The sequence below is a fragment of the Lycium barbarum genome, chromosome 9 (genome assembly GCF_019175385.1).
Source record: "Lycium barbarum isolate Lr01 chromosome 9, ASM1917538v2, whole genome shotgun sequence".
In the NCBI taxonomy this organism is placed as follows: domain Eukaryota; kingdom Viridiplantae; phylum Streptophyta; class Magnoliopsida; order Solanales; family Solanaceae; genus Lycium; species Lycium barbarum.
The window spans coordinates 14,403,575-14,416,774 of record NC_083345.1 but is presented as its reverse complement, the minus strand read 5'-3'; the positions used below and the strand labels follow the sequence as shown (position 1 = coordinate 14,416,774).

The 13,200-nt window shown below is 38.9% G+C and overlaps 1 protein-coding gene across 1 annotated transcript; it reads right to left on the bottom strand.

Moving 5' to 3' along the window:
* Nucleotides 1–11,449: 11,449 nt before the first annotated feature.
* On the bottom strand, nt 11,450–11,849 carry LOC132611677 (uncharacterized mitochondrial protein AtMg00860-like). Its single transcript, XM_060326070.1, has 2 exons — nt 11,666–11,849; nt 11,450–11,583 (listed from the first exon to the last, which is right to left on the bottom strand). The coding sequence occupies exons 1-2, from the start codon at nt 11,847–11,849 to the stop codon at nt 11,450–11,452; spliced, it is 318 nt and encodes a 105-aa protein (XP_060182053.1).
* Between the last annotated feature and the right edge of the window lie 1,351 nt (nt 11,850–13,200).

The window sequence follows — 13,200 nt, the reverse complement described above, 5'->3', positions numbered from 1 at the left end:
ACCCGATTCGCGATGTGTCCGCCATGCGGGACCATCACTCAATGTTCTACAGCTCAATACTCAGACTTGCGCGATCGGCCCGCGATGTGGGCCATCGCACGCGCGCCCACGCGCCTGAAAGTGCGACGGGTGTCGGTTCTGCACAGTGTTCGGTAAAATGGACATAACTTCTTGTACACAGCTCTGTTTAGGATCCACAATATACCGTTGGAAAGATATTTCAAAGGGCTACCACTTTCGTGTTTTAAGTTTACTCAAATTCCCAACGTATGTTCACCAAATTTGACTGGAATGCAGACGTATCGAAAACTTAGCCGACTCTATAGAATTTTAAGTGCCTTACTATTAGCCATATCGAGACGATCATATCTCCTTGCTCCGATCTCTGATTGGCCTGTTCCTTATATCGTTAGAAAGGTATTTCTACATACTACAACTTTCATTAGGGTACTTTCCCAAATTCCCAACTAATCAAGGAGTTATCGCTGCCCGAAGTAGGCCTATCAACCATTTTCGCAAAACGTTCAAACCTTCAGTTTTTCCACTAAAACTCTAATGATATGTGTCTAAACTTAGTTCCAAGATACGGGGTGTTACATTATCTCCCCCTTGGGATCATTCGTCCTCGAATGATGGTCTTGGTTATAATCGCGATTAAATCTGAGACTCTATGAAAGCTTTGCAGCGTTTATTCTGTAACTAAGATACCTAAAACTAACTGACTGAGCCACATGATCACTGAACTGACTGAATGAATACATGATTACTAAACTGAATATCTACTGAACTGTCTGAATAATGAAAACATGGAGATTATACTATAAGGATCTAAATAAAAAGGTTAGTTACCTTCAGTATTTTCTGCTTGTTTTTCAAAGAGATGGGGATATCTAGACTTCATGTCCTCTTCGGCCTCGCACGTAGTGTTATATCCCGCATTTTCAGAGCATGGGCGTGACACGTGCTTCCTCAAAAAATTGACAATCATGTTGTTGCTACATAATTTAAACTCACGTTGATAGTGTTGTATCCCGTATTTTTGAACGTCGGATTATTTGTAAGCTGAGGTGGGGCCCACATGTCAAGATTTTTTTTGGAACATGTGACAAGTTATATGAATCACATATGTAAAGTTAAACACAACTCACGAAGGACCCTTGGGCCAAATCAAAGTGGAAGCCCTGCACACGAATATTTTTAAGAAAACGTTTTCGGGTGACCTGACTTTGAGGGGCAAAAACGGTATTATAAGTTTGGAATTTGGAAAACTACCAACAAATAGAAGTTGTAGATAATTGAATTAGCTTTCCAACCATAGGCCGTGGGTTCCCAGGTGACGTCGGTACAACGAGATATGGACGTTTTAAAGTCGAAAGGTCAGTGGGCTAGGCCCAACTCGGGGCCAACCGGGTTAGGCCCATGACAAAAAAAAAAAAAAAAAAAAGAGGCCCAATAGGGGCCATCCGGCCATGGTCCATAAAAAGGACCCAAGCCCAAGTGAATTTTCCATGTGATGAATTAATAAAAGGACCATTTAATCATCATATTACACATAGAACATTCAAGAGAAATTGAGAAGGAGAAAAACAAAAGAAGAAGAGCAAGAGTTGAAGGCCATTCAGCCAAGAACTCCAAAATTTGACCCCTCAAAATCTTGCTTCAAAAATTATTTTCTTGTAGTATTCCTACTAATTCATGGGTCCTCTACAATGTGGTATATTTATTTCGGAAGATAAGTCGCTTGTTTCGTAGATTTGGCATTTGGGTCAAGTGAAGAAGCTAGGAAGAAAAGGTAAGAATTAATTCCTTTTTATGTGTTATGAAGGTTTTATTTATGTTGTGGAATGTAGAAAGGAGAAGAATTCATGAAAATATGAAAGTTGCATGATGAATATATATATATATATATAGCCATGGGTGTGCATGTGTGTGTAGAAGGATGAACCAATTTTATTTGTTGTGTTAATTGTGTTGTTGAGGCCTTGTGATGGAAATGGAGGGAAAATGGTTTAAGTTGGCATGAAAAATTGTTGAAAATGATTATAGGAACTTATGTGATTTTAATGTAGTTTTTATGTAATTATGGAAGTGGAATTCTAAAAGTGAATTGTTATGTTGATTGGTGAATTTGGAAGGATACTAGTCCATATTGGCATGAAAGATTGGTTGTTAAGTGGTTATGGGAAGTTTTGTGATTTTATGGTAGATTTATGTAATTATGAAAATGAAATTGTTAAGGTGCAAATTATGATTATTGTTAATGAAATTGGAAGATGGAAATGTGTTATGAATATTTATGTCGAAGATTAGAAGTTTCGGATGAATTATGGTTTTGGTGGAATTTTTGTATATTTTGTAAATATTTTGTAGAATGATATGAAATGCTTCCGAATTGTATTGGAATGATCTTGATTAGTAAATAAATATGAAAACATTGATATTGGTTTGGAAGTGCGAAGTTAGATTGGAAGTTGTCGCACTATGTTGGAAAGAAGACTATTTATGTTAGAATGTGTTTTGTAGTGATGGTTGATGTTGTTGGTATTGTTGTGGGTGTTGTTGTTGATTATTTTGGCCGAGTTAAAATCTCGGGGATGTTGAATTTACAGGGGAGATGCTGCCCAAATTTTTGTAGAAAAGTGTTAATTTAAGATTCAAGTCCTAAAGTCTTGTATTTAACATTTGGTAATTGTGACCAATTGTAGATTTTGGAGGAAACGGGAATTGAGTTTGGAGAGGCGCAAGGAGCGAATAAGGTATGTAAAGCTTTACCTTTCCTTCTCTTGGCATGTCTTAGGTGTGATAGGTTTGGATACGAGCCTCAGGGACGACTCTACTCTTAGGAATCCTCGCTTAAATTTGCCCCTTTTTCATTCAGTAGAATTGAATTAAATATTTTATGAATAATGGGAAGAATTGCCTAAACACCTAGAACTTGCGCAAATAGGACCCGACTACCTTAAAACTCACACAAGTGACGTCATGAAGTGTAACGTACGTAAATTGTGTACGCCACCTCAATTGACCCGAGGTGGGCCCACTAATCCCGATTCATCTCCTATTGTATTATTGTCTTCTTTTCGAGGGATACTAAAGGAAACGTTTTAACTATTCTTCTAACTACTAAACGAAAATTGTTTTAAATATTCCATTGAGTCTTATGAATTATTTTGGAATATGGAAACGATCTCAGAAAAATTATTTCTACGTAAATTATTATGACATCCGAAATACGCTTACTATGATTATTGTCCGATTTCATTTTTACGATTTGTCATCCGAGATGTCCTATCGAGTCTTTGTAAATGTATTGTGTTTTACTTTGCATTTAGTTTCTCACTACTCCACTCGTGGACGCCTCAATGTTTCCCTCACTGAGCCCGGGCCAGGATATGTTATCACGCATATTCCATTGCATTGTTCGCCATGCCTCGATGTGAGGGGGCAGGTATACATGTACATGGGTTGTGGAGTATGTTGTGCCATGTACACACATTCTGGTATATGATGATATGATATGATATGATATGGCCATCTGATATGTTTAATATGTGCACATTCTGATATGATATGATATGTTACGGAGCTATTCCCTACTCTGGAGTATGCTGTGTTGTGGCGCCAGTGACGGGGTGGCGACCACGTTCTGTTCACCGTGTCCCATAATGGGGCCGGATATGGCATATGTTCCGACATGCATTACCTGTGTTCTGTGAGTAAGCATTTTGATATTCCGGTTATTGCACTTATTTTTCTATACTCCCTGCTCAGATTATGATTCTGTTTATTGTACCTTATGCTTTACATACTCAGTATATATTCCGTACTGACCCCCTTTTCTTCGGGGGCTGCGTTTCATGCCGCGCAGGTACACCCAGATGATGTGGAGTTATTATAGAGGATGTCCCAGCAGAGTTGGCAAGCTCCATTTGCTCCTGGAGTGCTGCCGAGTCAGAGTTCGCACGTGTGATTCTTCTGGATTGATGTAGAGACTTTGCAGACAGAGTCGTGGGTATAGTATGTCAGTTGTGTATGCGGCTTCATCAGCCGATATGTCATTCTGCATTATGTGTTAAATTCTGTATGATTATAGATTCTGTTTGATTCGGAAAGCATCGAACAAGCATATTTTGAGAGTTTATTATATATTTTATTTTTATCTAATTTAAAAAGTCTACTAAAATTATATGTATCCCAAAGGTCTGTGGGTTCGCCCGGCTTCGGATGTGGGGCCGGGTGCCCATCACACCCTAGTGGAATTAGGGTGTGACACGTAGCCTCTTCAACTTTTTGATTTCTCCATAGTACTTTCGCTGAAGCAATCTCTTTAGTTCTCAACTTGTGGATTTGACGATCAAGAATAGCCACTGGGATCTCTTCATAGGACAGGCTATCTTTAACCCCTAGGATTTCTGTAGGAACAACTAGAGATGGGTCTCCCATGAACTTCTTCAGCATAGATACATGAAATGTTGGGTGTACAGCAGCCAAATGTTGTGGCAATTCTAACTCATAAGCCACTTGCCCGATCCTTTGCAGGATTCTATATGGCCCAATATAGCGGGGGCTAAGCTTCCCCTTCTTCCCAAATCTCATAATGCCTTTCATAGGTGAAACTTTCAGGAACACCCAATCATGAACTTGGAACTCTAAGTCTCTACGCCGCATGTCCGAATAGGACTTTTGGCGACTCTGAGCCGTTTTCAAACGCTTCTAAATCAACTTGACCTTCTCTATACCCTGATAGACCAAATCTGGTCCTAACAACTCTGCTTCCCCAACTTTAAACTAATAAATCGGTGATCTACACTTTCGCTTAAAAAAGGTTTCAAACGGTGCCATCCCAATTACCTTGAAATCAAGGACACAAGATTACTGAACCGAATGAATACAAGATTACTAAATTGCTGAGATACTAAACTAAATGTCTATTGAACTGACTGAAGACTGGGCTGACTGAATACTGAGCTAACTGAATACTGGATTAACTGAATACTGAGCTGACTGAATATTGGATTAACTGAATACTGGCCTGGCATGAATACGTGAGTACTGGACTGATATCTGAGTACTAAGCTGACATAAAAATCTGAGTATTGAACTAACATGAATATTATAACATGAGATCTGAAAAGCGTATCTATCTGACCATTTGTCTGAGGATGAAAAGCTATGCTAAGGTTCACCTTGGTACCCAATCCTTTCTGAAAGGATTTTCAGAAGTTCGCTGTGAACTGAGCACCATAATCTGAAATAATGGACACTTGGCATAATCTTCTGTTCAATCTGTGGTCTTAACTGGCAAGAAGTGCGCTGACTTCGTAAGTCTGTCCACAATCACCCAAATTAAATCATGCCTCCAAGCTGAACGAGGTAGACCTTGAATGGTGAGCTTCTAACATAGTTAGCTCTCTGAGTCCATCTACATCTAGAACGCATAATTTGCCTCGATATCTCTTGTTCAAAAGCTAAGGCTTTCTGTTCGTGAATCCCTTCTTTCATCTGCAGCAAGTAGGAATCACCAAACTGCTTCTCTGTAACTTCGATGACTAAGGAGGAATAAGCCATGTTCTGGGCAACAACTCCACCCACTTCGGAGTCCGAAAGTCGAATTCCTAGCTTGGATAAGCGGTGAACTTCTTTCACCTTAGTTCTCTTGTCTGCCTAAATCATGAGTTGTACTTCCCATACTTGATGTTTTTTTTTTGAGATACTTCCTAAAATACTCATAGTACTGTTGTGCGCTAAGTCTATGACTAGCACCCTAAAGATTAGAGTCTCATGCAATGGCACTACCCTTGTGACACATAACTGGGCATGATCTTATAGCTTTTCTGTGATCGCCTAATCGATAGTAATTGAACTTGACACGATTCGTTCAACGATCATTCTACTCACTTCGGGTTTCCTCTAAGATGAGGCATATTCCTTATGGAGACTATCTCATTACGTCAACTTAACTGAACTGAGGTTATTCATATCTGACACTAACCCTTCGGGTCTTCAATTATCTCACTGAACTTACTGGCGATTTATGCATTTCCCCCTTAGATCAAGGCTAACATCTTATACTTATAAATTCTTCTCTTTTGATAGGATCCAATTAACGATCCTTATCTTCTGTGATTCCTTTGTACTCTACAACACTGACGACTCCCTTTTTTTTCCCGACTCACTTCTGAGCAATTTCTTATTGGGAAAAACTAAATTACTTACACGAACGGGTTGCTACTATATTCATAACTGGCATACTCTATATTAATGACTTAACTATGCTCACAGTGTAAATCTTAGGGCAACTTCTTTTTGACAACTCTTAAAGGTTATTCTTCTGTAGTTTGCTTCTTACGGCTTAGCTGAATTCTTTTTCCACTAATCGCTCTATTCCGAGGCTAACTTAAGCCCTTGGTTTCTAACACACATTCGGATGTATCCGAACAATCACCCACTTAAGATGTTCATCTGAATAAGGAAATCAGATCATACTTCTAATAGTTCTGCTGAAATTGCTAATGGTATCTACCCAAAACTTACTTACTATTTTTCTGTTAATCACTTGCTAGCTTCATATTTTCTTATTCTGCTCTAAATGACCTATGTTATTTCTAACTCTCCCTCATCATCTGACGCTATTCTATGGTGGTATACTATCTTTTTTGAACTATGGATCACACTTAAGAAACTTTCATCTATCTTATATGAAATATTGGAACAACTAAACCCAAACTTTATATATACTTCAAAGTCATATCAGATTATACACATCTGGAATAAACACTTACTCACATAGCTTAAGAGAGAACTATCACATCTCCTTATCTCATAATAATAATTACTTCTGAATTAACTTACAGCCGTCGTACAATCTAACTCTGATCTGACTAAAACTTAAGCAGACTAAAATCATTCTCAAAAATTTAAAATCGTATGCTCATGGTTCTTATTTCATACATACCTCTTTTATTAACAGGCATAGTTCATACGAAAACTTCATCTGTGGTGATAACTGGGGATGCCTTTTTGTCTTGACGATCTGCTGAAGCATCTAAGCAGTCTTTACTGAGAACTGAAATACCAGGCTTAACTGTATTACAGCCTAACTGGGCTTGAGAATTAGGAGGAGCTACTGAAACACACATCAAGGCGCAAACGATACACCCCTTAGTGTCTCCTATAACACTTGTTGCACATAAGATTCTGAAAACTCCTGTGGCTCACAATGGTATGTCACTGAGAGACTGATGCTCTTAAAATCTGCTTCTAGCTGAACTGACCTTTTTGATCTTATTTAGACCTCGAGACTAGTGCATTATCTGTATATAGAGTGGATCCTGATGACCTCCAATAGCAAACTGACTGCCCCTACCTCCTTGAGATCCTCCATGATTTACGTTTCCTACAGACTTAGCTCCTTTTCTAATTTCTCTGATATCCTCTCCCTGTTGTATCCCATTCTCGTTTCTCAAGAACATCATTATTGTTCAACTTCCCATTCATTATACAACACCCGCTCTCGGGAAACTTACACTTTATTCACCTTTCAATAGCACTTAAAGTCTCATTCGTTACCAATAAGTATTGCACAATTGTACCCCCTATGGGTAAACACCTTTACTTGGACCTTGAATTATCTGTTCGTCGCCTGCGCATTCGAAATGTACGTAATTCGATAGGAAGAGAAACTTATTGCTCTAAGCTCCATGGCACGATCTAGAATAGAAAGAAATGAGACAAATCCTGAATGTCTTGGTGGTCAACTGTTTATATGTGTGGGGCCCTCACACATATAAAAGAGACCCCACTGGACACGGCTTCATAGACTCCCTAAGACATTTGAACCTAGGGCTCTGATACCAAGCTTTGTCACGCCCCGAACCTGGGCCTGGACGTAACACGGCACCCGGTGCCTGACTGCATGTGACCGAGCGAACCAACTAGCTGGCTGAATCAACATGTGATACCAAAACATAACTAATTTATAAAATAAAACTAACACATGCTGATTAACTAAAAGTCTCACTGAAATATCATAATGCGGAAATTCTTAAACAATCTGAACATATCTAAAAGTAGCCAACATGGCTAAACCAAACAACTGAATGACTGCCAACAAGGCTAACATAATAAATATCTGACTATCTGAACTGTGTCTATGAAGCCTCTAAGAGTACTGAATAATAGAGTTGTCTATAAACTGAAATAACTGGATAGCTGACAATGCCCCGAAGGAATTTTGGGCTCACCAGTAGCTGATACGTGCACTCCTAAATAACTGATTTGTCAACCTGTATATCGTTGCCTGCATCGCGAGATGCAGGCCCCCAAGCAATAAAAAGGGACATCAACACATTTGAATTGTACTGGTATGTAAAGCAACTGAAGCAATAAAATACTGAAACTGAAACTGAAACTGATAACTCTAACTGTAATAGCAAGGAACTAGAGATATGAATACTCCCTGCTCTGTATCTGAATCATCTGTATTATCTGTGTTTGTATATGTGGGGCCTCGGCCCAATAATAAATGCACGCTATGGCCTCGGCCTAGTAGTGCGTCAGTCAATGGCCTCGGCCATGTATACGTATACATAAACTTGTGTTGTGCCCTCGGGCAAAATCACATATGTATAATTATGGTTAATTAATAAGGACTGAGACCATAACAACAATGAACAATGCTGAACTGAAATAGACATGCTGGACTGAATTTAAAACACTGACTGTTTCTGAGCATACTGAATTTCTAGACTGAGACTCATGTGGTAACAATACATAAGTCTATAAAGATTACGTGCTGAGTTCATGATATTCAAATTGATAACCATGAACGAATTCTGTAACTGCAACCCTAGAAGATAACAGTTCTACAACATATCATAAAACTAGGGCTAAACCGTATTCTGAGTCAAATTACTGACAAGTATGAAGAATGAGGCGTAGGGAGAATCATGAACATTCCCTAACGTAGATAGTTAGCCTCACATACCTTAATTCCAGCCTTTGAGCGTAATGCAATGTTCGTCACCCCTTTCAACTTTGATCTATATCAATACAAGCCAAAGGGATTCTATATTAGCAATAATATTCATGCTTTGGTCGTCTAAGCATTTTATCAAACACTTAGTGGGCATAAAGCTCCACAATCTCCATTAATGGTGTTTCTTCACCCAATTCACATTCTATTACTTCTAGGTGATTCTACAATCTCAATTAGATGTAATTAACATCATTCTCCATCACTCATATCATTATAACAATCTCAAGTCAACAATTCAAAACCCTACTATAGTTCGTGTAATTCTCTTTACTAAACCCATTTACTATTCTCCCAAGAAATAATAAATTCACTATTATGAATGATTAGAGTGTAGAAACATTACCCTTTTGACGTTCAATCCTCTTGAATTCAAGTTCTAGGGTTTCCACGCCCAACAATAATGTTCCACTCACAACTCTATTGATTAGAAGGGTTTACTCAAGTTAGAAAGAGATTAGGGACTTGAATTCAACCTAGAATCATGATAAAACTTACCTTGTATGGTTCTTGAGGCTTGGAACTTGTTCCCTCTGACTTTAGGGTGATTTTTCGTGAAAGGGGGTGCTGGGGAAATAAACCCCAAACCTTAGATATAACTAAAAACGCGTAACCCGACTTTCTGACCAGAATCTGACCCGATTCGCGATGTGTCCGCCATGCGGGACCATCGCTCAATGTTCTACAGCTCAATACTCAGACTTGCGCGATCGGCCCGCGATGTGGGCCATCGCACGCGCCCCCACGCGCCTGAAAGTGCGACGGGTGTCGGTTCTGCACAGTGTTCGGTAAAATGGACATAACTTCTTGTACACAGCTCTGTTTAGGATCCACAATATACCGTTGGAAAGATATTTCAAAGGGCTACCACTTTCGTGTTTTAAGTTTACTCAAATTCCCAACGTATGTTCACCAAATTTGACTGGAATGCAGACGTATCGAAAACTTAGCCGACTCTATAGAATTTTAAGTGCCTTACTATTAGCCATATCGAGACGATCATATCTCCTTGCTCCGATCTCTGATTGGCCTTTAACTTATATAGTTAGAAAGGTATTTCTACATACTACAACTTTCATTAGGGTACTTTCCCAAATTCCCAACTAATCAAGGAGTTATCGCTGCCCGAAGTAGGCCTATCAACCATTTTCGCAAAACGTTCAAACCTTCAGTTTTTCCACTAAAACTCTAATGATATGAGTCTAAACTTAGTTCCAAGATACGGGGTGTTACAGAGGTGGTCTTCCATAGAGGGCCTCATAAGGAGTGGTTTGAATGGATCTGTGATATGAGATGTTGTATCAATATTCAGCCATTGGTAAGCAACCAGACCAATCAGAGGCATGATCTGAACAAGAACACCTTAAGTATGTCTCTAAGCACCTATTCACAACCTCAGTTTGACCATCAGACCGGGGATGATAAGCTGAAGAAGTGTTGAGTTGTACTCCTTGTAATGAAAACAATTCTTGCCAAAAAGTGCTTAAGAAAACAGCATCCCTATCACTGGTGATATTATCAGGAAGACCATGCAATTTGACCATCTCATTAAGGAAAGCTTTGGCTACTAATGGGGCAGTATAGGGGTGTTTTAATGGAATGAAATTAGCATACTTGCTCAATCGATCTATAACCACCAGTATCACCTCATAACCATTGGATTTTAGGAGGCCATCAATGAAATCCATACTGATTTGGGACCAAACTACATTTGGTATTGGCAAAGGTTGTAACAACCCAGGGTATGCAGCTAGATCAGCCTTGTTCTTTTGACAAGTATCATATGACTGCACAAATTTCTTCACATCAATCTTGATACTCTTCTAGTAGAAATTTGTGAGAAACCTTTTCAATGTAGCATCCACACCTGAATGACCACCACCTGGAGAAGAGTTCCAAAGGAAATAATATTAAGTCTTAACTGAGGAATATTTCCAACCACCAATCTTCCTTTCCTCCTCAACTAGTTATTAGACCATGTAAATTGTGATGTGCTTGTTGGTTGTGTCTGTAACTGGGAAATCAATGCTTGCATAGCTGCATCCGACTCCCAACTCTTAGTAATGGCTTGTAAGAGTTAAGTAATGGTGGTAAAAATCACCAATGCTAAGAGTTCAGCCCCTGATACTCTAGAAAGTGCATCAACTGCCTTGTTGTCAGCACCTTTTTTGTGCTCTATAGTGTAATCAAATGGCATAAGTTTGGTCAACCACATAAGTTGAGAATTTGTGTGAATCGTCTGTTCTATTAAGAACTTCAAGGCCTTCTGATTAGTTCTTATAATAAACCTTTGACTAAGTAAGTATTGAGACTATTTTGTGACTGCATGAATAAGAGCTAGCAATTCCCTATCATAGACTGACATAGCAGCATGTCTTGGAGATAGTGACTTACTATGGATGCTATAGGATGTCCCTATTGCATAAGAACAGCTCCAATGCCATAGCCACTAGCATCTGTCTCCACAATGAATGTTTTGTTTGCATCTGGTAAAGCTAATACAGGAGCCTGTGTGAGTGCATCTTTCAACTGTTCTAAAGAAGTAGTTGCTACATCATTCCATTTGAAGTTTTCCTTCTTCAAGATATTAGTGAGTGGCTTACTAATGATCCTAAAACCTTCTGTAGTAACCAGTCAGACCTAGAAATCCCCTCAACTGTTTGAGAGTAGTAGGTTTAGGCCAATTCCTTACAGCTGTAATTTTCTGAGGATCAGTTGATACTCCATCAGCAGTGATGAAATGCCTCAAATATTCAATTCTTGGCACTCCAAAAAAACATTTTCTTTGCTTGGCAAATAGCTGGTGCTTCTTCATTTCAATAAAAAAAGTTCTCAAATGGGATACATGATCTTCAAGGTTTTTACTGTAGATCAATATATCATCAAAGAATACTAGCACATATTTCCGGAGAAATGACTTGAATATTGTGTTCATCTGTCCTTGAAAAGTGGCAGGACATTTGACAACCCAAAAGGCATCACTAAGTATTCAAAATGGCCAGAATGGGTTATAAATGTAGTGTTTGGCACATCATCAATTGTCATCCTCAACTGGTGATAACCAGATCTGAGGTCTATTTTAGAAAATATTTTTGATCCTCCTAGTTCATCCAACAGATCCTCCACAATGGGTATAGGAAACTTGTTCTTGACAGTGTGCTTATTCAAATCTCTATAATCAACGCAAAGTCTCCAAGAACCATCCTTTTTGCCCACTAACACCACAGGTGATGCAAAAGGACTACTACTAGGTTGCACAATTCCTTGACCAAGCATTTGTTGAACTAGATTCTCTATGATATCTTTTTTCACAGAGAGGTATCTATAAGGTCTCTTATTGATAGGTTCAGTACTAGACTGTAGTACAATAGTGTGATCAAACACACCCCTAGATGGTGGTAACTGAGTAGGTTCTTAAAACAATTCCTTAAACTCACATAGCAGTTCAGTTAATATAGACTCCTCTACTCGTTTTTCTTGACTCTCTAGTTTATGACAATTCAATGCCTAGCACATAGCAGGCACAACTTGAATCATACAAAGTTGTGATTCCTTACCAGAGAACTTGTCCATCTTAACAACTCCTGTTGGTGCAATTTGTTTGCCAGAACCCCTTAAGAGATGCTTCTTTCCCTTGTGCCAGAATTCTATATCGAGCTTGTTAAAATTCATCTTGATATCTCCTAATGTGAGTAACCATTGAACCCCTAACACCACCCCACAAGAGCCAAGTGGCAGTAGTAGGAATTCAGTAGTGAATTTTACTCCCTGCAACAACCAAGAGATTTTGCATATTTGATCCACCTTCATACCATTCCCATTAGCTGCAGCCACTAGTTGTGGTGTTGTTGGTCTAGTTGGACACCTCAATTGTTTCACTACTTTAGGATTAATGAAATTATGAGAGCTTTCAGTGTCCACTAATATGTGTAAAGGCCTCTTTGAGTGGTAACCAGTTACTCTTAATGTTCTATAACCCAAGGACCCATTAAGAGCATGGATTGATATTTCCATTTGTTCCATAGGCTGGTGTAACACCATTTCTTGAACTTCCATACTGTTTTCATCACCCAGTTCTTGCCCCTCCAATTCTTCCACTTCTAACAGATAGAGTTGTTTCTGATTTTTACATTTATGACCTAAGGTATACTTCTCATTACAGAAGA